The 23,470-nt window shown below is 40.4% G+C and overlaps 1 protein-coding gene across 1 annotated transcript in view; it reads right to left on the reverse strand.

Annotated features, from left to right (window-relative positions):
- LOC117251413 (ephrin type-A receptor 6-like) overlaps window positions 1-22,439 on the reverse strand; it is a 232,696-nt gene extending 210,257 nt beyond the window's left edge. The window contains exons 1-2 of the mRNA XM_033617680.2: window positions 21,808-22,439; window positions 7,696-7,760 (exon numbers count right to left, since the gene is read on the reverse strand). Of these exons, the coding sequence (XP_033473571.1) occupies window positions 7,696-7,760; window positions 21,808-21,886 (144 nt within the window). The 5' untranslated portion in view covers window positions 21,887-22,439. The remainder of the gene's footprint in view (window positions 1-7,695; window positions 7,761-21,807) is intronic.
- Window positions 22,440-23,470: the final 1,031 nt, after the last annotated feature.

Raw genomic sequence — 23,470 nt, forward strand, 5'->3', positions numbered from 1 at the left:
GCCTGAATCTGACGGCAATCCTCTGAAAACTTTCCCCAAAACTGACAGACCGATTTGTTCAGAGGAATTTATGTCAACTAGCGGTTGCCTGAGCTTACTCTTGCTGTATTGGGAGAATGATAAAGAAAGCTGGGTATTATCATGGCGCATCATCACACAATAATACAGTGGGAGGCTGCATGATAAAAGTCAAAGCTACAGCAGGAAAAATCATAAACGATTTGGCATCCAAAACTGTGTGAATATGATACTTTGCATCCCCAGCCTGTCAATCCCAAGTCCATTTATTTCTGCTGCTACAGCGTCCCATTTAAACAACAGGGAGTAAATGATGTAGTTTTTGGAAAACAGTGGAGCGCGATGTCACAGAGGAATATATGAAAATTTTTTAAATGATTCCTCCAAAATTGCACTATTAGGAACATTGGCAAACAGCACTGGTAACACAACACTAACCGCTCCAAGTAGGATTCTAATAATTGATATGTTATTATACAACAAGGCTGAGTCATTTTGTTAATTAGGAAAAGACAATGAATGGGGTTTTTTTTGTTTTTTTTTATGAAATAAATCACTTCTTATTGTGTATTAATGGACACAATTGCAATTAATTAGAGGTTTTAAATCTCTGTGTAGATGCCTGTCCTGGATTTGGGGGCTTTATGGCAACCAGATTGGAACAAGAACATATTGAAACTTCATGCAATTTTAGCAAAGGGGTACGTCATTAGTACCTAAATGTATTTAAATGCACTTAAAATGACCTATTTGGAATACACAAGACTAAAAGTGTTGTTGCATAGGGTACTGCACTCAATACTTTTAAGGGTACCGACCAAATAACGTCAGTACTACTGAGCACCAATTCATCGCTGTCAAATTTCAGTACTTCTGAGTGCATCTGGGTGAGAATGCCAGATGTGCTAGCCTATTTTCTGTGCTGTATTATTTTTGTAATAGCCTAGAATCACTATTACACATGCACACACACACACACACACAAATATACACACAAGCTGAAGGACAGATGGAGACAGAGGTACGTCTCCCTGCAGCGTTTTCAAAAATTTAATTTTTGTTAATACAGAGAAAGTAAAATATTGAAAAAAGGGATCATGGGTTCCAGTACCACATTCAAAGTACTGGAACCAGCACTGGTATCAGTTAAAATGTTAAAGGCATCCAACCCTACTGTTGCATCAGACTTGTTCTACAAAAGATTTTCTTTGAAAGGTTGTTTTCAACCTCAGTTTCATTCAAAAACCTCTATCATTTCCATGTTACAGGTAGCTGAAATATAATCTGCACTCTGTCACCTCTTTAAAAACACATATGCATGCCCACACACACACACACACACACACACACACACACACACACTGTAACAAATATCTTGCTCTGAGCAGAGCACTTGTGAGGTACCGAGGTTGCACAGCCTAATATTTGACTGAGCAGTGTTCTGGCAGCAGTAAACCAGTGTGCCAGCGTTGTGCTCCCCGCTTACATAACACTGTGTTTATACGCCCCCGGTAGATCTGACTTATTGGCTGCTTGGGATCTCTGACAATAGATAAAAATAGGATTATTCCCTCCCTTTATGATGGACAACCATCGCTCTTTGTCGTCCAACCTGCCTATGCTCAGTTTGCATTATGATGTCAATGAGTGAAAACAAAAGGCAACATTAGGCATTCTTAATCCCTTAAAGCTGTTTCATGTAATTTAATAAATAAACTGCTCCTCTGTCTTGCTTCGCTTTCTCCCCCCATACCCACCACTGGGAAATGACTCATGCATATTTCAGCAGTGTGTCTGCCCATTCTGAGTGGAGCTTATTGTGGCTGCATGCAGACGCCAAATCAACCCTCTTTTCCTTCTCCTCTCTGCTGTCTCTCTCTCATTCACCCCTCCGACGCCCTGTTCTTCATCACTATTCAGCATTTCAGAACATGGAGAGAAAGGCTGAGAATAGAGACACACATCTTTGTCTCACAAAAACAACCTCTCAACATCTTTTCCACTGAAGTATCAGCTTGCCGTTGGCGTTCTCAAGCACACACAATTATTAACTTCTGCTTGAGGAAAAAGTTTGCAGAGTCAAAGTCCTTGAAAGACATGGTATAGATCAGTTGCTGTTCAATATGCAGAAATCTAATGAGTAAAACCTTTGAGGGTGAATGTGTTTTCTAACTCTGCGGATATTCCCACATTCAGTAAAGTCATTAACAAACATAACAACAGTCCTCCTGGCATGGTTTTCCCTTGTGGGCCTATTGAAACAGGTCTATTTACCTTCCAAGCAGAGCAGGTATAAAATAATCAAAAGGCACCTTGCACTGAAGGCTGGGCATGACCAAGACGTATGATCGTGTTTACAGTGTGTAAACATCTGTTTGCAGCTTTCCAGTGTGCTGAAGATGCCTGGGAAGTGGACCTACAGGGAATGCATTCCAGTAATGGGGGGGACCAAGCACAATTAATTAATTGATTGAAGCGTCTCAGTCTTTCCCTGTAATTTCCACTTTAATGAAAACTATTCCCAGGCAACCGTGATAATTATACATAAGTGTGCACATAGCGAGGAATTCACAATCCAGCACTGGTAATGAACTATTACACTACCCAGACCAACAGCTCAATATTACTAAACCTTTTATCAAATCAACAGTTTCTCTCAAATGCAAAGATGAGCACGAAGAGGCAAAGAGAAGCAAAGACGTTGCATATTCTACATGTGTCAAATACACAAATTTGCTTATACTGTAGGAAGTTTTAACCCGGTTAAGCCCTAACACAGAAAACAAGCATTTTTTGAGTTTTCTGATGCAGAAATGAAATGATTTTCAATGGTTTTACATTTTAGTTAGTTTTTAGGGAAATGTAATATTGCAGCATTGGGCCTAGTTGGCAGCAGATTTCTGTAATTGTACTCACAATTAACTTTAATGTAGTAACCCACTCCCAATAAATATTCTATTGTGCTTCAAACTTGGCTGTTGTAGGAATGTAAGTTGGGTATTTCATACAAAAACAAAAAGTTGTGCATCTCAAATAAATGTCCATAAATCTGCATCCTCTGCATTCCTTATAACTACAGAACTTGCCTGAGAATCATCATATTAATTTTTTTTCAGTAATTAATCAATTCAGTGATAGTTGTTTGCATATTTATGGGTACAATGCAAACAGAAAATGTTAATAGCTAATTCCGCATACTGTTAATGGTGTTAAGTTGCCAACATGTAAACAAATATAGGCTAAAACTATTGCTGTGTCTCAAATCGTGTACTTCTGTACTTACATTTATTATTTTGAGTGCATAAGTGCGTTCACACTGATAAGTATGAAAAAATGCAGTGCACTATGAGTACCCGGATGGTGCACTCAAAACAGTCAGAAAGTTGAGTGTCAAACTATGGACACTTCCGGCAGTCAATGGTCGCCATCTTGGCTACGTAGCGGAGGGGGAGGGGCCACTTTTCAAACTGGAAATGGCAGCCGAGGACTGCGACCATGAACGTTGCTGCATTGTACAAATTCACGTGTTTTTGTACTAAGCACCACTATACTGTTGTCGGGTATAAGCCAGCAGTATGTTTATTGGGTTAATTTAGCAGTCTGTAATGATTTGGTACCACAAACAATAACGCAAATGCTAATGCTAGTTTACTAACTAGCTAATTTGCAGTCGTCATTTCTGATGAGTGCACAACGGCCGTGTTTGGTTTGAGACAACACTACCCTGTCCAATTTGTGCACTATGCCAATGAGTACATAGTGCACACAGTATACTACATAGAAGTATACTAACGGAAGTACGTGATTTGAGACACACCATATTTTTAAGTTATAGCCCACAGCTAACTTACTGACTCCACTGCATTGTTAGAATTACTGTTTATCCCTCAAAACCAGTGGTGTTGTAGATGGGGGGAGAGTGGGACTGACTGATTACCCAGGGGCTCAGTAGATGGGGGTTTGGTTTTGTCTACAATTTCTTTTTTATTTCTAAATAATAAGTGTCATAAATAAATTAAAACTAAATGTATAAATTGATTGAAAGACTGGACTTTGTACAAAAAATAGTGTAAGCTCTCTGAGGCCCTTCTCACCCCTTCAAGGCACAAAATGGTTAACTGTGCCCCTGCACTAGGGAAATTTGGCTTCCAAGAAAGAAAAGTGAAAAGAAGGAAAGTGAAAGAAAAAAAAAATCAAAAGGCGCCGCAGAGAAAAGCGGAGCCCTGTGTAAAAAAAAAAAAAAAAAAAAAAAGGTAACCATTTACCGGAGGTGCATAGTGTCAGACTCTGAAAACCACTAGTGTAGAACGTGTATGACTTTTCTCTTGATCTTGCAACTGAACACTTTCCATTCTCTTGACTCAAATAGATTTCACATTTTGGTTATTTGGCTGATCCTCCTCTCCATAATATCTGACACTGAGAAAGAAGCTATAGGTTTCTGTGTATTGCTCAACGACACCTCAAAACTGTTGCTGTCAGGATTATGCAGAATGCCACAGTGTCCTTTGTTGTAATGCTAGCAGACCACCACTATGTACTTGTGGTTAACCTTCCTCTTCTACAAAACCACTCACCTTCCTCTCTTTACAAGAGTTGTTTACTGGCTTTTGATAAAAACTCATCCATAAATATACACCCAATTTCCACTTCACCTTCAAATTCATATCATACGACCAGCTATATTCCTGGCAAACTCATCATCGGGTAATCATGTTGGAGCAGTTACTGCATATGAAATTATTTTAAGATGTGCATTGGGCAGGACTGACTGACAGCAGTTTATATCCGGAACTAGAACTAGTGTGCGACTGTGATAGGCAGCTACATGGTGTGCTGCTGTATCGGCCTGATACCAGGCTGTGTCTAATATGGTGGGGATTGACTTCCTCTTGCTGGCTCCCCGGTAGTGAGGGGGATTTAAACTATTTTACCTTCCCAGATCTTCACACCTTCCCTCAGGCCCTCTCACCTCGATGCCTTAAATATTAATGGTAAATCGGGGGATAGTGGATGAGTGAGGATGGGTGAGGGCTGACAGCTTAATCATGGAGGCAGCAGCCTCCCTCTCTCCTCTTCCTGAACGCTGTGGGCGGCTGTCACCACGACCTACATGATGTAATCACCTCCATAACCCTGATATGGGCCACCAAGGGCCTTGCAGGGAGAGATAGAGAGACAGAGAAGGGCTTGGGGGACCTTAGGGATCTTCCAGCAGAGGATCATTTAAAGTCAAAACCCACAGAGAGTAAGTGTGGAGTTGTAACGATAGTGGAGGATGGAGGAAACACTGCATAGCTCCAAAAGGGAAAAAAAGGCATGAAGCTGTAGTCACTGCCAGGGCTCTAAAACACTTAAACACAACTTCAACAAGAGGAAGAGCAATTACTAGACCCTTCGGTCCGCTTTGCAGTTACCCAAGAACACAACAGGCATCAGTAGCTGCTTCTGTTTTTCTGATCCCTAACAACCCCAGATCAAAACGTCATTATTTATTTATTTGTTGTTGTTTATTGTTACAGACATTGCACTTTCTCTTTGTTGCATGTTGGTTATCACATTACCGTGAGACAGAGATGAGACCAAGTCATTGCTCTGCAAGTCACAGGTTAGTCAAGTCCCAAGTCCTTTAAGTTTCGAGTCATAATGTGCTCTTCACCAAGTGTAATGCTATTTTAAGAAAAGAGTAATATATTAAATCTACAAAAATCACAACAAATTTTTAAATTTTGTAGTTATTTGTCAAAAAAAGTAGTTGTGTCTCTCATCTGCAATTTTTATCCCCATGTTTTGCAGACTACAATTCATCTTTTGTTATCCCGCGTGTCGTTTTTGTCCATGAAAGAAATTATCTTTAGAATCATTTTTTCAAACTGGCGCTCAGTAACATATCATCCATTTTCTATGGTTCTTACCTGTAATTTGATTGGATGGATTGACTGGGACTGATTAGCATTAATTATAGTTGATTCAGGAAATTAATTGATTGTGGCACACTATTTAAATAACATACTTTATAACCTTTGGGCTCGGGGGACGGTATTTTCAAGTCAAAAGGCTTAAGTCCATGTGAAGTCATGAGTCATTGGTGTTAAAGTCCAAGTCGAGTTGCAAGCCTTCTTTAATTTTGTCAGTTTGAGTCTAAAGTCATAAAATTTGTGACTCAAGTCTGACTCAAGTCCAAGTCATGTGACTTGAGTCTACACCTTTACCATGAGGTATCATAGATGGCTTCCTTTAGGGTAATTATGTATCTAGAACAGTAAAATGTCACACTCCAACATCAATCCCTACTTGAACGTTTAGCTCTCAGCGAACCTATATTGCCATCTGTGCACTTTGAATCCCAAGGCCTCGGTACGTTTATGTTGCAATGAAAAAGAAAAAAAAACATATTAGCAGTATGTCCAATAATTTTGCAGTGAAAAAGGTACTGACCATGTTAAAAAAAATCTGATTTTTACTGATTCTTTTTCTATTTTGGATGTACAGAATTTTGGCACAGTACTCATCATGCTTTAGGTGATAACAGGAAGTGTGATGTTGCCATAAAGTTAGTGATCAGCTTTGGACTACACCTCAGCCCTGTTTTATTAACTGATAAGGTATGACATATATTGAAATTGCAACCACAAGCAGTACCCTCATTAAGTTAAACACTTTGCACTTGACATTTTGAAAGACACTACATAAAAGAAGGTCGAAGCCCCAGGCACTTTCCTGACAATAAACCACAGATTGGTTACCCTTATATCCTAGGAAAATGGGGAGTCAAACATGGCCAAACAAGGACTGAACGCAGTCTCAGCGACATGGAAATGGTTGGATAGCCTCTGCCTCTATCCTGTGATTTGTCTCTATCTTGAAATGGGCTGTGCCGTAGTTAACAAGTATGGAGACAAAATCGAGACAATGGAGATGAACAAAGAGGTGGAAGTCAGCCAATTCTGCCTTTGTTGTTCACTGTATATAACAAGAAGACATTTTCAATCAGTCCCACGGGTACTCTGACAGCACAGAGAGGGAGAGGTTTTGATGCAACATGACGGTTTTGATCTGAGGATGTCACAGTTTGTTGTCAGCACATCTATATTTCATTATTATGATACCTTCAGTTTGGCACTTGCTGCCATTTCAAAAGTTTTTTTTGATTTTTGACTGGACAAGCTACTTTTAAGGAGCTGGAGGCACTTACGTAACTGCCAGAACAAAATGGAAATACCCCTTTTTTGACTGGCCAAAATACAAAATACAGTACAGGACATGCAGGTTTTTGCAGTGTGCAGTTAGCTTTGTGAGCATGGGCTGGACTGATTACTGGTCACTCTATATGCTCTCCTTTGGCTAACATTTTAAGAGTCAGTAAAATATTTCTGTGGCCTTAAAGGGACACAGACGAAACAGGAATTGGTAGGCGAAGATTGAACAGAACCAGGAAAGCGTCCTTAGGGACCTTGACTCATTATCTGTCTCCAAGTTACTGTATTTCCCATGGGAATAGAGGTGTCTGAACAAAAACAAGGATGTGAATATAAAACAGACCTCCGCCACCCATTCTGACTTGTTCAAATCAATGTAATTGATCTAATTGATGCAGAAATGGTCATGCATTCTGAACAAGGCACGCTGGACAGTTAGAGCGAAGGCAATAATTGGGAGAAAAGTTGCCCTCCTTACCCCATTTATAGGATACGTCTTCCATCCAAGCTCTCCGAGCACAGACGTTGTATCCAGCAGCACAACTGAAATGGGAAAAAGAGGCAAGAGGAAAATACAACCATTAGCAATCTGTCAACACACAAAAAGTCCTATTTTCACACTGGAAATTGAAATATCAGTCATAAACCTGTTCATTTAAACATTTTTTTATATTAGCAGAAATGAGTTTCTCAGATGAATATTTATGAGCGTGGCGGCGTATACAGTAGGAGCAACATTTTTGCCACTTGCGAAACAATTTGGAGACTGATGGATTGCAGTCAGATTGCTGTCAACAGTCCATTCCCTCCCCTGCCATCCCTTTCTCCCATCCGCAGCTTTACCTCAATCTCACTAACAAAATGCTCTTCTTCTGCCTATGACCGAGCCTGTTCAAGAGATATAATCCAGAAAAAATCCTATGCCTTTCTTCAATTCTTCTCATGCCATGAGAATATGTATTTCATAGTGGCAAACATTAATCACTATCCTGGTGTGGTTTATATGAATGTAAATGAGAGCTTTGGTATTGCAATTTCCCAGAGATTAATACACAGTGATATTAATCTTGCTACAACATAATAATATCATTATCAGTTGACTCCTACCTCCGAGGTAGTGTTAAAAAACAAAGCAATTTTACCCTGGAAAATATTGCCATCCTTGACAATATTTAGTCTTGCTCTCAAGGACAGTAGATTTAATAATTCAGGAGGAGAGTGTCTCTCCCAGCGACAAGTGATTTACAGTGAAAAGAAGCAGACATGGCTTCCTGAATTTACCTTCAGTGTGATGCCAGCATAACACCACTAAATTAAAAAAAATGTTTTTACCAACACTTGCGACAACATTAGGGAATAGACAGTAGACACGGATACTGTTGCATTTTCAAAAATCCATAAATATTACATGGAGCCCATCCAGTCACCTTGTCAAATGTGCCAAATGCAGAGTATGTGTGAAAATACATTTATGTCCTAATTATGTGTGGCTGCACTGCATTATGAAGTAGGTATAAGAAAACAATTGGTATTCAGGGAGAGTGTGTTAGCTGGCAACAACAACAACACTAGACTCAAGAGGCTTGTTTAAAGCCTATCATTTCTCTCACATGCTATGAGTCATCAAAAATCAGTCGCCCAAAATCTGCTCTTTAAACTTGTCCTTGAGCAGCCATTGACTTAGATCTTAAATGTTAAGCTGCGGAGCCCACATGCTTTATACTGACACTGATTTCTGACAAATCATAGCGTATTCTTCTACTCAGATAACGACTGAGTTTTAAGTGTCAGTCAGTCATGAATGTCCACTTAGAGCTCTGTAAGTGGTCCTTGGGGGGCTCATTATGCCAACACAAATCTCTATCAGTGACAATATTTCCTGAGTAAATCTCCATTAACATCATTGCTCTGGGATAGCTAGTTATTACAACTGAGTGTACATCAAAGAAGATAGTAGTTTCAATGTCTTGGTATCATCATTTGCAAATTACAATGTCAAAGCAACAAAAAGTGATATTTATATCTGTGAATGTACCCTGAAGATCAAGGCAAGCAAAGGAAAAGGAGGAAGGGACATTTTTCGAATCTGTCTGTTCCCCAGTTATGAGCCAGTACACCTCTGATGGAGCGTGGTTGACAGAGATTGTCCAGGCATCTGCTCACTGAGGTTTTCATCGTGTGTGCATGTATTCGTCTGTCATACACAACTAAATGCTCCTCTACTTCCACTCATCTCCCGGAGAGCTGTCGTAGAACACACCGCAGTGACACAATGTAACATCTGTTTTGGATCAAGCCAAACGGGTGTATCGTGACACCCAAGAGTTAATAAAACCATCTCTGATATGAGATCCCCCTGCTGGCAGAGTCAAAATACAACACAGGTGAAAAATACAAAATAATGCTCTCGGCGACGGAATAGTCTTTCAGCAGACAAATGTAAGTAAAAACCTACTTGGTAATAAACCTTTTTGTGATGCTGATGTATACAAAAACTATGACAAAGAAAGGAAAACGAAAATTCTTCTTTATTCAGTTACTTTGTGTCTCTGTGTGGGTGAGGCGCTCTGTTGCAAATAGAATGTCTCCGAACATAATGGCGTATAAAATATTCTTTAAAGTTGTCAAAAAATGTAATAACCCATGCTGTTCATAAATGAACTGAGAGCCAAAGAAACACTTCTAGACTAAATGCCAACTGCTATATCTCTAATGCTTACATGAGCCATTGTAAAACTGTAATGAAATCATTTCTGATGCTTAAAAAAACAGAGACATAGCACAAAGCATCATACTCTGAAATCCATGCCCGCAATCGGCACCACAATATACATCAAGGGCTGGAAGGCTAACAAGATCCCTGTAGCTGGGTAAATACATTCAATTTCAGCATGTCAAAGCATCATTTAAGTATCACATGTCTATCAGAGAGAAAAAGATCTACTGACAAACTCAGTATTGTTTTGTGGTTTGTGGACTTCGGCATATTAGCCTTCGCCATATTGGCAAGACCAAATTCGGAGGAGCAAGGGGCAGATATGACTCGTAGACTGTGCAGACAGCTTACCACTCAAAGTGGCCCAACCCTTAATTATGCATAACTTTAAGCCTAAATATACCTTGAACAGCTGAGTTATATGAAAAATTCAACCCCCGCACAGTTGACCATTTTGATATAGTTGTCTATGGGCTTGCTGTTGGAGCGAGCCTCATGTGGCTATTTGAGGAAATGCAGCTTTTGGCTATTGAATGTTGGCTTCATTTTTCAGAACCGGAGGGTGCTGCTTATTAACAACATAAAGAGTGTCCAGTTTTAAGAATGCCTTAAAGCAGCATTAATTGACTTTTTGGCTGTTGGGTGCGACGCAACAAGCTATTAACGCATCATTAACAAATAACCCTTAGTACAGTCAATATAAAGCAAACATTAGCATTGATTTGGGGTCATGTTTCTGGCCACCCACTAACTGTAAGTCCAATATTTTCTTTCCTTGTAGCTCTGTTTTGGTCTCCACCAACTCCCGAGGGAAATTTAGCTTATGAACGCTGCACCTTGTTTACCAGCTAGTAGCTAAATGTGTCTGTCTGCTATGTGGTGCTGAGCAGGTAGTGTAAAATGAGTTCATTAGAGCTTTTTGCTGGCAACAGATTGATGAGATCAGTGAAAGTGACCTGCAGAGTTGGGTGATAATTATCAGCGAGTTCATCGCTACAAGACACACACACACGCACACACACACACACACACACACAGACACACACACTTAACATATATATATATTAACTGTAAGTGTGTTGAGTTAATGTGTAAATGTAGTAACTTCAATGTTAAATCCCTATTTTACTACTTAAGCACACATCTTTATGCACTTTGGTCTCCTCGCCTCACCAACCAAAAATCCATTGACATATGCAAGGAGAGGTAGAAGCAATGAGCTGCTGAGGTCATGTTAATGGAGTGGGAACTCCTAGTGTGCCAGAGAATATATTCTATATGTAATGGCTATGTGTGCTTCCTGAAACCAGGATTAGCCTATAAGTGAGATTTTTAGGGAGAGAGATATGTATTTTCCCTAAGATTTCAAGGCAGCATTATAGAAATGTCATCTGTAAAAATCCATATACTGTGCATGACTGACAGCTGGGGAATGGTAAAATCAGATTTGCAGAGTAAAATGGAGGACACAGGGAAAAAGACAGACATACTGTTCAGCAAGAGTAACAGAGAAGAGGGAGACGGGTTGAAAAAGTATTTGACAGTTTACTAGTCGTATCTACAGCTTGACCTCTCTGCATTTTGATCAATACCAATATTTTTTGAGGACAGTTTCTTATGAATGTTATTATGATACTTCGTGGCTGTAAATGTGTCAAGTTTTAGAATACACCTTACCCAGAATTTTTTTTTCAAATTTGAGTTTTATTAGATGGTCCTCTTTGTCTGGCCATGAACTCACTGCTTATACTACCTGCCCAGTTCCCTTTCTGTTTATTCCAGACAGCCTGAACATTTTAAGTAAATTAAATCTTGTATATTAGATGGTATTACATACTAAAGATACAAAAAAAACAGCACAAAGCATTTAATGAATCCTATTGTGTGATTTCAATCTGTGCCAAATTGAAGAAAATAGACACTGATTAATATGAAAATGTAACAGAAGATTTTATTGATTGACTATCCTGTCCAACACAGCAAGGGAAGGCTTCATGCTGATCCTTCCCTACTCCTCTTCCAATCTCGTCCTCTCTGCTCTGCTGGCTCAGTTTAATATTTCCTCCATGTTGGCTGGTTTTGGATCAATTCCAGTGTCTTTTTCTGCCCACCAATGCCGGGTCTGTGCCATGTCAGCGCCAGTGCCAGGCTGGTGGACTCACTGGCAATGCCAATGGTGTTAATGGACACCATTAGACTACTGTGGGCAGGTAAGCAGCACAATCCCTGGAGAAAGGCCTAATTACCGAAAATTGGCCATGTCACTCACTGCAGTGAGCATTTTCACACTTCACTTTGCCATAAATAAAGAACAGCTGATGTACATTAGGAGGCAGTGCAGAAATGTATCCAGCAATGAAGAACACTATTGGGTCAAAACCTTTTCAAACTTTATAAATAACCTTGATTGAAACGTTTTATAAGATGTTGAAACAGCCATTGCAAAACATGTTCAATGCACCTTAAGAGGGTGACATTATAGAGGTGCTTTGTATATCAGCCCTGTCTCCTAGAAATTACATTTATAGAAGTCTAATTTGAAACAGCAAAATACATTTTAAAAAAACATAATGCTGAGTGAAGTATGTTTTCTATTAGGACAATAACGTGGCAAATGGCAAAAATGTTGATCTAGAACATATCAAAATGTTCACTGCCAATATATTTCATTTGTTTTCCTCAAAAACAGGTAATCTTGCAATAAGGTATCCATTCCTAGTGACAACAGTATTATTTTGTTATCGTTATCTTCTTTAGTTACATTTAAATGAAATCGCAATCTTTCCCTACCTTAACCAAAATGTTTTTGTCGCCTAGACATAACCACAGACAGACGTCTGGACATGAACCCAGGATTCTGGTGTCACAGTCCTGCACACTGTATGTCTGCCATCCACCCCCACTACCTCCCTGTGAATCCAGCGCCATACATAAATGTAGTGTTTCATTAACTCAAAGAAACATTGTCTCTTATAGGGGTGGGAATCTCTGGGCAGCTCACGATTCGATTCAATTCCGAGGGCAAAGATTTCGATTATAAAACGAGCCAATAAGAAAATTTACACTAGATATTGAAAAACATTATTGTAATAAAGCTGGGAATACATATCCAGTGCATACAAACTGTAGGCCTATTACTTACTGTGGATGAGATGACAACACTCCACCAGTCTCCTCTGGTCCATCCTCCTCATCCACAAATCTCAACGGGACTCTCCTGTCCCTCCTCGACCTCCTCGACATTTCTCCTCCAGTATTTACAAAACTATAACTGACTTTAACTATCTATGAACTATAAAAACACGAACTATGGTGAAAACACGACGAAAACACGGCAAAAAACACTCAAAAACACGGTATAAAAAAACTCAAAAGCTCTCAAAAAACCACAAATACTATTATTTACAACACTAAATATTATTTACAAAGAAAACGCCACCCTACCTCCACTAAAACTCACCAAAACTCCGCTAAAACACTCCAACTTGCACTCTCCTCGTCAGCTGTCACTCTCCTCCTGCTGTGCTCACTTCCCTCCCCTCCGCCACAGGTAATGACGTCACTACCGTAATGCCCCATATCAAGCTCCGCTTCTCAGCTTTCAGAATCCGTTGGAATTACGTCGATAGCGTGAATGGACGAGGAGTTACGGTAATTTCAAAAATGAATATAAAAATAAAATTAAAATCAATTATGAGTTTTCCACATTGATGCTCGCATCGTTCAAGAAAGAATCTCGATGCGTCTAAAAATCGATTTTTTTTCAGCACCCCTAGTCTCTTCACATAATTGCAATCTGTTCTCACTACCAGGTTGTAAAATACTGACGCTTTGCCACCACTTGAAGTCTCAGCAAATCACAAGGCACCCTTTAGTGCATCTATCTGACGCACAGCTGAAACACGCTGTAACATGGTTAATGTTGTCCAACGGTTGCAGTTAGGTTTAGGCAACAAAATTACTGTTAGGCTTTTGCTTGAAATTAGTATGTTTGTTATGCAGCATGATGTAATTACGTCACGTGTCAGTGCATGAAGACCGTACATAATTTGTATAATATTATGTTAATGTACTTGGGTCAGTCACACAGGCGGTAATATGTGTAACAAAGTAAAACGTGCATTTGTAATATTAATATAATATAAACTGGTTTCAGTTGTGGGCGGTACGGTGGTGTGGTGGTTAGCACTGTCGCCTCACAGCAAGAGGGTTCCCAGTTCGATCCCGGGTGTGGGAGCCCCTCTGTGCGGAGTTTGCATGTTCTCCCCGTGTCAGCGTGGGTTCTCTCCAGGTATTCCGGTTTCCTCACACAGTCCAGAGACATGCAGATTGGGGCTAGGTTAATTGATGACTCTAAACTGTCCATAGGCGTGAATGGTTGTTTGTCTCTATGTTACAGCCCTGCGCTTCTCGCCCAATGTCAGCTGGGATAGGCTCCAGCCCCGCTGTGACCCCCAAGAGGATAAGCGGTTAGAAGATGGATGGATGGATGAATGGATTCAGTTGTTATCACCTGACATGCGTGGAATGTTTGATACTCAGTTTCTGTACCCCTACATTCACCTTTGAGTGTACCCCACCTATAAAGTGTGGGGTACCTTGCATTTTTGCTGTTGTACTCCATGGAGGAGGTAAGCAACATTGCTCTCGTAGTAATTTCTGTGATTTAGCGCTGCTGATCTATGTTAATAAGCTCATTTTATGCTAACATATTCCTGTCTCACTTCATTTGTATAGGGCCTTGAGTTAATATGGTTGTAACTGACAGAGGATTTTGTTTTTACCTCTTGCTGTCAGAGTTGTAAGGAACAAACGGAGATCGCCTCCAAAGATATCCACAATCTAGGCCTCTTCATATCAACACAACGCAGTAATCACTAAACTCCACCGTTTACATTAAAACAACGCTGACTTTTGTTTTCACGTTGGACACAAACTGTGTTCTCGTGGATTAAAGTCTGGTTTCATTTAAGCCATCCATCTCCCCTCACTCCCGCCATATGCAGACTTTCTCACTATTTATACTACATCTGTTGCTTTCACCATCAAGTATTGCTACAGATGGATTTACATTGCAGTTAGTTGAAAGCCCGGTGCATCTCATAAAGACGCCAAAGGGTGCTTTGGTGTCACACGTCAATGCGCATAACACAGTGTAACAAAGAATCAGTATTTGACACCCTGGGAATGAGAATGGGTTGCAGTTACATTGTCACCACAACAACAATTAAGTAATATACAAACTGAATTTTTAGGTTTGGATTTGTAAAAAAGAGAAAACATGTACTGGAATGGTGGAAAGGAAGACATCTGGTGTGCTGATACCGTTTTCAACTGACCTCACAGGAGTTACTGGTGTGACCTGATGGCAGTGACTGAAAACTATTTACTACTTTAAAAACATTAAAAGCTTTTTACAACCCAAAAATGAAGTTAAAACATTTCCATATTACAAAAGTGGTGTGTATGTATGTGTTTGAGTGTGTGTAATTATGTGTGCATTTCAGTGCATATTTGCATGTGTGTGCACTTTCACTTGACCGTGTGTGTGTATTCTGGTTAAATGTCTGCTGAGCAGCGTACGCTAAAACTGCCTGCGTGCACATAACCATCCATCCTCTCTCCCTCTCTCTTCCCATCCCTCCATAGAGTTATCTTTCAGCGAGGCACCCACAGACCCTGCCTGGAGCTGAGGGTCCTTTGGGACTTCCACTGGTTAGATATAAATAGAACATGAGCTGGCCAACTCATAAATATATGGAGCTCCAGTAGAATGATGACATCTCCTGTCTGGCCTACAGCCCTCGCAGGCCACACAAACACCTCAAAATAACTACAGCCCTAACAAAAGACCCAAAGGCAGTCTCATCCAGTGTTACTTCATGTAAATTAGAGTGGGGAGTAGTTTGAGTATTCAGATAACAGTGATACTGGCTGTCTACAGGTGTGCACATCTTTACTTCGTTCTAGTGGTAGTAAGTCAAGTAGTCTTTGGGCCATATATAGGACTGCTCTGACTCAAAGACCTGTCTGTTATGTTGATATATAAAAAGCTGCATGAATTAAAAACCAAGTGTGGCTCTTAAAACATTCATCATTGTGGCTTGGGTACATTATATGCATTCACTTAAAGCAACACACTTGTTTCTGTTGTGGTGAAAGATTAATGAAACATTTTTTGCAGTAGAAATGCTTTTTTTTCTCAGACTATTGTGGTGCAAAAAGCAAAGCACGCCTTACTTCTAAACAAAGACAAACCCTTTTAATTTGCAAGCTCCCTACATACCCATTCCGGTAAACAGAGAGGCTTGTTAAAAGACAAACAATGGCATTTGATGAACAGACTTGTGAAAATTGATTTTGGTGAGTATTTCAGTGAGGATTGCACACTGTCATTTAGTGGTGTAAACAAAGTGCTGTGCTCTCAACAGAGGGGATGATATGCTGTGAAATGGAAAACTATCCATAGCAGAGGCAACCTGACAGGCATGACAAGATTTTCAACACACTCGCTCCGCACTCCACCAAGATCAAACAATCAAGAACATAATAAATGGCAGCAAAGCAAATCTTTGAATGTGGTTGATTAGATCTGATATAGGGTGTAAGTGTTTTTAAATGAGTGATTAGTGAAGGGAATTCATGCCAATAACGTCAATCAGCCGCTCAGCACTGGGTCAGATACTGTTCGCACAATGTGCAGTACAGGCATGTTGTGACTCTGGCCACACCTCAATCAGTAACAGGTTTTTTAAATCAGCTTTCACAGGCAAAACACCTGCAGTGATATCACTAATTGGAGTGTAGCTTGAAGTGCCCATAGAGTGCAACAGCAGTGTTTCATGAGATAAGATTTAAATCACCCTTTATATATACACTCACGGGGTGTGTAACTCATGAGGAGGAGATCATTTTGAAGTTATTTTGGCTACAGTAGATACAAACATACACCTTTTTTTGTACGTCTCATTTACTTAATCACTTACTTTATTCAGTTCATCAATGAATTCAAGTTTGTATAAGGATTTCCTATGCAGAATGCCATTTTTTGTTTTACATGTACAGTACACACACAACAGCGAGCAACTCCCGGCCTTTACCACATAATACCACATGATAAAAGTTATATTTTTATCATGTGGTATTTTCCCAAACTGTAAATGTTATTGCTTTTGCATCTGGTTACTTATTACTTGTTATTTGGGAAAATTGTTATTATGGATTTCAAGCAATGTGATGTGAAATAACGTGTAATGACACGGAGAGGTTGGAAGGAGATATACCTTAAACGTTACATGTTGTTACTAAGTTAGCAATTCTTTTCACACACTAGCCACTGAAGGTATACTGAGTGTATACACATGCTACTTTTGCTGTGTGTCAATAAAGACTCACCCTGTTTTACTCTTCTGTCTCGATCACCAAGTGAAGTGGTGGTTCACACTGTGATCTGTGGATTTTAGCCTTTTTCTTTTTCTTTATAACCTGTTTTCACCGCTGAGTCAGTTTGACATCCTGGAGATATCCTTCAAACCCATTTTGTAGACACTTTTGTCTGCCTCTTTCTGAAATCACTTTTTCATATTTTCCAAAAGTTATGTAATATTTTTTCAGGGAGTTAGTGCCGGTGGGCTCTGTGCTAACCCTGACAACTTGATGGATGATTACAAAGGGTTGGGGCTTACCTAAGGGTCAATTACACCTCTGCTCAGGTTTAACTTGGGTGGAGCTTTGTTAAGAATTATGTAAGGATGAGAAAGGAGGAAAAAAATCAAAAGCAAAAATGGTGATATCTTCACAATCCCCAGCCCAGCGGAGGGGTCATCCCTATGTTTCCCGTGTTCTATGTTCCCCACTTAACCCTGCAAAAAAGGTTCTATGTTCCCCGCTTACACAAAAAAGGTTCTATGTTCCCCGCTTACACAAAAAAGGTTCTATGTTCCCCACTTACACAAAAAGGGTTCTATGTTTCCCGCTTGGTTGAACAGGGAACATAGAACCCAGGAAACATAGATACGCTCCTCTAGCAGAGGTCTAAATTAGGCAAAACACCTATGTGGATACACACCTTGACAGTAGAATATCAGCCTGAAACTATTTGCCTAATTGTCACCAACACTGCATACGTAAGTAACCAAGTACAATTTGTAGTTAATTGGCTATGACATGAAACACTACCAGCAGGGTCCCATTTAATACAGAAGCTAATTCATATAAGTGACATTTCAAAATTAAACAGCATTCACAGAGGCACATTTGCTTGACCATTAATGACTTTGATAGGAGTTATTTTCCTCAAGTGTAAAGTATAAAGTGGATCTTGCTCACCAGGTGACCATAAAGCTCACATACAGCACAACTCAAGAATCATTATCTTAATACAGTGATGCCTCTGAGGAAGCCGAGTCCTGACAAAATTAACGGTCTCCAGCCTGGAGTCATTTCTGTCTCTCTAGGTTGGGGCCTTCATGTACAGGCCATTTTATTACATGTAGAAGCACGTGCTCCACTTAACATGAGGTAGAAACTCAGGAAACCTTCTTAAGGATAAAGCTTCATTTTACAGCATAATCGTGTGTATATATGAATACAATTTTGAAAAATCCCCCAGTGTTGAAATTAATATTGAAATATTTGTTTTTGAAGAAGCATTTTGAGAACAAACCTCAGGGCATGCGTACTGAAACTGATTGTGAATATACAGCCTGGTCTCACCCCCAGGGCATCAAAATAGTCCAACCGGGGATGTGCCCTTTAGCAAATATATAAGACCCATAGGGCTTTAAACCAACTCCGGTGTAAACCCATCCATGTCATTATTAGACATTCAGAACAAATTACATAGATTTAAGAGCACAAAAGTCTGTTTTGGGTGAGTGCGTCCAACAAGTACAGGACTTTGACCCAGAAGACCAGTGTTTGTGTCCTGTGTGAAACTGAAAGTCAGCGTTGAGTTATTTTGTCAGACGTCAGTCATGATATTTTCCTCATCCCAACCAAATAGTTTTGTTGCCCAGACCTAGCCGCTGACGCCGTCTTAGTCATGAGTCAAATCATGTGACTAACCACAGTCTCTTCTGCGTCAAGATTCAACGACTTCCTCTGTGTCAAGGTACAATACAAAAAGGTTGACCAAGCATCAAAATATGACGAGTAGGGATGGGATTATGTTTGAATATATATTTTTGCTGCTGTAATCACATCCACACACGTTCACAACACACAAACACACAGTGTGGCTCGCGAGTCAAAGGTGCAGTGTTAACATTTTACGGCTGCTCTGGATTGATTGATTTTCTTTGACAGCACACTGCTGGTGAATATCTCCTTCATCTACAGCAGAGATGGTGATCTCTGTGCTCTGCGTGCGGTGCCAGTGAGAGCAAAAGCAAAAGCTTTAATCGGCCATCCGCATAAATCAATGCAAAAAGCTACATTACATTGATGATGAGTTCATGGCTAGATCCTTTTGAGTCTTGAAATCTGTAACTGTAAGCATCCCGACCGACAGGTTTCTTCTTTGTGCTGCTGACTGGCTTCAAACTTTCAAAGATCCAGCCGTGTCTGAGTGAGATGCGTTTGACCAACAAAAATAACATTCACATGTGGTGCTTTGATCAGACTCATCCATTTTTCGAAGGATGGGTTGCTTTTTGAGAGTTTTCATGCCTGAATGCCTCTGTCAGGAAAAAAAACAAAACAATCTGAACAATGTCAGAAGTCTGGAACAAAGACATCATCTCCCGATTTACTGGGTATGAGCAATCTTCTGCTCGGGAAAATTCTACAAGGGCTCGAGAAATCAGGTTAGTAAATGAGATTTGTGAATGTTCATTATAGCAAATATAGCCGCTGCCGACTTCACAAGGGAAGGAAAATGAGAACAAAATAAATAAATAAAAGTAAAGATTATGGGAAGAGATCTATTGATGGGGAAAAAAGGCTTGTTCAAAGTTGGCAGTGAGTGAGTAGAGCTTTGTTAATAACTGTCTGCAATCCCAGTTGGGTTGATGTGAGGGATTATCTGATGTGTTGCTGTGAGGGAGGCACACAGGCGAGAAGAAAAAGGTGATTGGTTTTTATTGTTCTCCTAACAGCTGACATCTCTCCCAATTTTGTCTGTGAAATCCCCAATCATCTGAGTTCTGTTTGTCTGTGTTCAGGTACATCAGACTACACGAACACACCTGTGTGTAATGGTGTTGAATTTTGTCCCAAGCCTGCCTTTACAGGACAGTGTATTCTGTGGCTAAGCAGGAAAAACTGTGTTTTCTGTACGTGGTCATGAGGCGGCTGGATCGCAGCGTGAATTGAGAGGAAAGGTTGGAAGTGACACTTGCATTCATGCACCTGTGCAATTTAGTCTCCCTAATACCCATACAAACCCAACAGTGAAATGTCCGAAACATGCCACCGTACACAGAAGGAACCTGAAATTATTTTGGCAAAGTCAAAAGCAATATACTGAGAGACAAGTTTGATGTGGCAAGGCGAGAAACATTTATGCCTCAGCATCTAATGAGACACTTTCCTTTGTCATCTGACTTATTATCAGTTTTTCCATTCTGAGCTGCACCGCTCTGTGGTACACAACGACTTGCAATTGTGCCGCTGAGGTCCCAGACCAGTCAATATGAGAGACTAAAGTACAATAGAAAGCAGACATCAGTTCAATCATTCAATCTGTGACAGAGAAAAACACAGAGTGAGGCTGTTATGTAGCAGCTGTCTTGGAGAACAGGGAGTAGCATCGCTCTTATTGAACTGAGAGAACAATAAAATATAACCTGGGGGGCAGATCCCGCCGTGTCCCGCACAATCAATAAGACTATTTTAAACCTCACTGATGCTGCAGATGTGTGTGTGCATGTGGAGCCATGGAGGAACACACAAAAGCGCATGACCATAACCACACACACTCAAGAATCATATACAAAGACAGGTGGACTGCCAGCTTGTGCAAAGAAGTGCACCTGTAGGAGCGATGCCCTGTGTGTACAATAATACATACACACCTGTCATACTGTGCCCACACCACATACAGACATGTGTGGCAATGTGCATTCAAAAGCAACAGAAAGTGCACACACAATTACACATGCGCACGCACAAGCTCTCACCGGGTAAATGCATCTTTGGCAGCTGAGAACCTTTTACTGTATGCGTCTAAAATGCTCTGCAACACCCACGGCACAAAACATACATGCACTCACACTCTCAAACAGACACATTCTCACACTGTCACCCACTTAATGATTCAATCTGTGGCTGCTCTGTCTACTGTCTGCTGTGTCTGTCTGTGTGTGTGAGTGTGTAATGCAGAATGTGTAATTAAAGCAGCCTCGGGGTTGTCACTTCAGCAGCTGATTTCCATAAAAACTGTATTTCATTTTCTTATCTGATTCTGTGTTTGGATAAAAAGTGAGCTGAGGCAATTCAAGGAACTCCACTGGGAAATAATAAACTTTAAAGCTGAATCTGGATTCTGTCACAGTGCGTTTATGTGCAAACAAAATGACTAATTTAAGATTGTTAAGAGTAGTGTATTTTATTTCACAAATAAAAAATAGGACTACTATAGAAAAAGGCAAAAAAAGTGATATCTAACAATGTCAAACTTCCCAGATTTTGCGCACTAGATGGATGATTGTCAGCAGTGCAGGTCTGCTCAATCTGCCGGGGGTCATCAGTTTATTGGTTTAACTCATTACTTTTGTGGAGTCTGTTACTTTATTTGCTCTTACAGTGATTAACAGCCCTGTATCTATCTCAAACAGTGGGAATTAAAACGAGGGAATACATGAAAAAACAGTGAATAAATGGGCAGTAATGTAAACAAGTTCAGGTATGGCAGGAGTGGATCATTAAACCCACCTTGGTTGCAGTGGCTGAAGCCAGTGAGGACAATTCCAAGAAAGAGTGAAACGAGGAAAAATCTGTTTCCAAAACTCATGTCTGCTGCAACATTTATCACCGGCTTTATATGAGGTACTTCTAGCCGAGAGGTAACGTGGTCAGAGAAAAAGCGCGGCTGGATCCTCCACAAGCACCGATCCACTGGTCCTTACATTCGGTCCCGGCTGGAGAGATGTGCCGGGTGACGGAACAAAAGGAGATCCATGCCCTTACCTGAAGGCAGCGGTGGCGGCGGTGGCGTGGAGCGGAGAGATTTGGACAAAGTGGTTGAAAATATTTAAAGTGAAATCAAAAATGTTCAGACAGGTGAGAAACACCTAGCTCCTAACAACTTTGCGGATTTCCCACGGACTTCAGTCGCCGATTTTGCATTGTGTCAAAGATACACTCAACTGTCCTTATCAATCTAGTGCGTCTCTGTGGCGCACGGAGTCGTGACAGACTTTAGAAATCCTGTTGTTGGCACGGCGATGCGCCGCGGTCTACCAGTATCCAGCCCGGTCCGCTGCAGCAGCCAGAAGGGGACGGTGAGGAGAGGAATGATTGGGATGCAGCGGAGGAGCAGCTGAAGCGGCGGCTACAGTGGGAGACTGTGCGCATCTGTGCAGGAAGCTCGGCACTAGAGGGGGTTAGCTGACAAGGCAGTGGCGTGTGTGTGTGCGTGTGTGTGTGTGTGTGTGTGTGTGTGTACGTATGTTATCTCATTGGTTCAAGTGCAGGGCTTCCCAAATTTTTCCTCAAGGACCGCACAACGATATAATAGACTTGTGATATAATTTTGACCAGATGATCCCCATCTGAGAGACAAATCTAATCTGTTGGCACCTGTTTGTAATGTAAAATGTTTCCAGGGTTGCAAAAGAGGAAGGTTATAATACATTTTTTGTACATGGTTTGGTGGATTAATACTACTTGCTGGGAATTAATGACCAATTAAACTTAAAATAAATAAATATAAATAAAGGTTAATTAGAAATACACATTTTTCTTGTTACCTGTAGTGCTACTGATAAATCTGGATTGATTTGCTGTGAGCCACAGAGTGTTGGAGAAATTGCTGCCTTTTCTTCAATATAATAGAACTAAATTGCATCTGGCTTGTGGTGCTCAAAACAGGAAAAAAATAAAGAAAAAGAAATTGAAAAACTCAACAGTATTGTCTCTTTGCAATAAAATATAACCCAACTACTCAAGATAATCCATAGACCCCCACACTTAGGGACAGACTTATGCATCCACATCTTCCAGCAGACAAAAAAGCACTTGGTTATCTAAACCTTATAACATTGTCCTCACTGTGACACCGTAATGCAAACTAAACATTTCATGGATGTTAACACAAACAGATCTTATAAACAAAATTGCAATACCACTTTTGTTATTTACCGTCTGACTTGTCCATGTGTGGGAGGCTTTTCCTCTATAGGCCATGCAAAGACGCCTGAGGGATCACCTTGCTGAGAATAAATATGCCATTAGAACAAAAAATTTGTGACTACCCCATGGCAAGACATTTCAGTGAATTTCATAATGCTAATGATTCCATATTACGCATAGAGGGTGCTGAACACATTAAACCTCTGGTTGGGGGGGGTGACAGAATACAGAAGCTGAATCAAAG

Source organism: Epinephelus lanceolatus, chromosome 14, assembly GCF_041903045.1.
Source record: "Epinephelus lanceolatus isolate andai-2023 chromosome 14, ASM4190304v1, whole genome shotgun sequence".
Lineage (NCBI taxonomy): Eukaryota > Metazoa > Chordata > Actinopteri > Perciformes > Serranidae > Epinephelus > Epinephelus lanceolatus.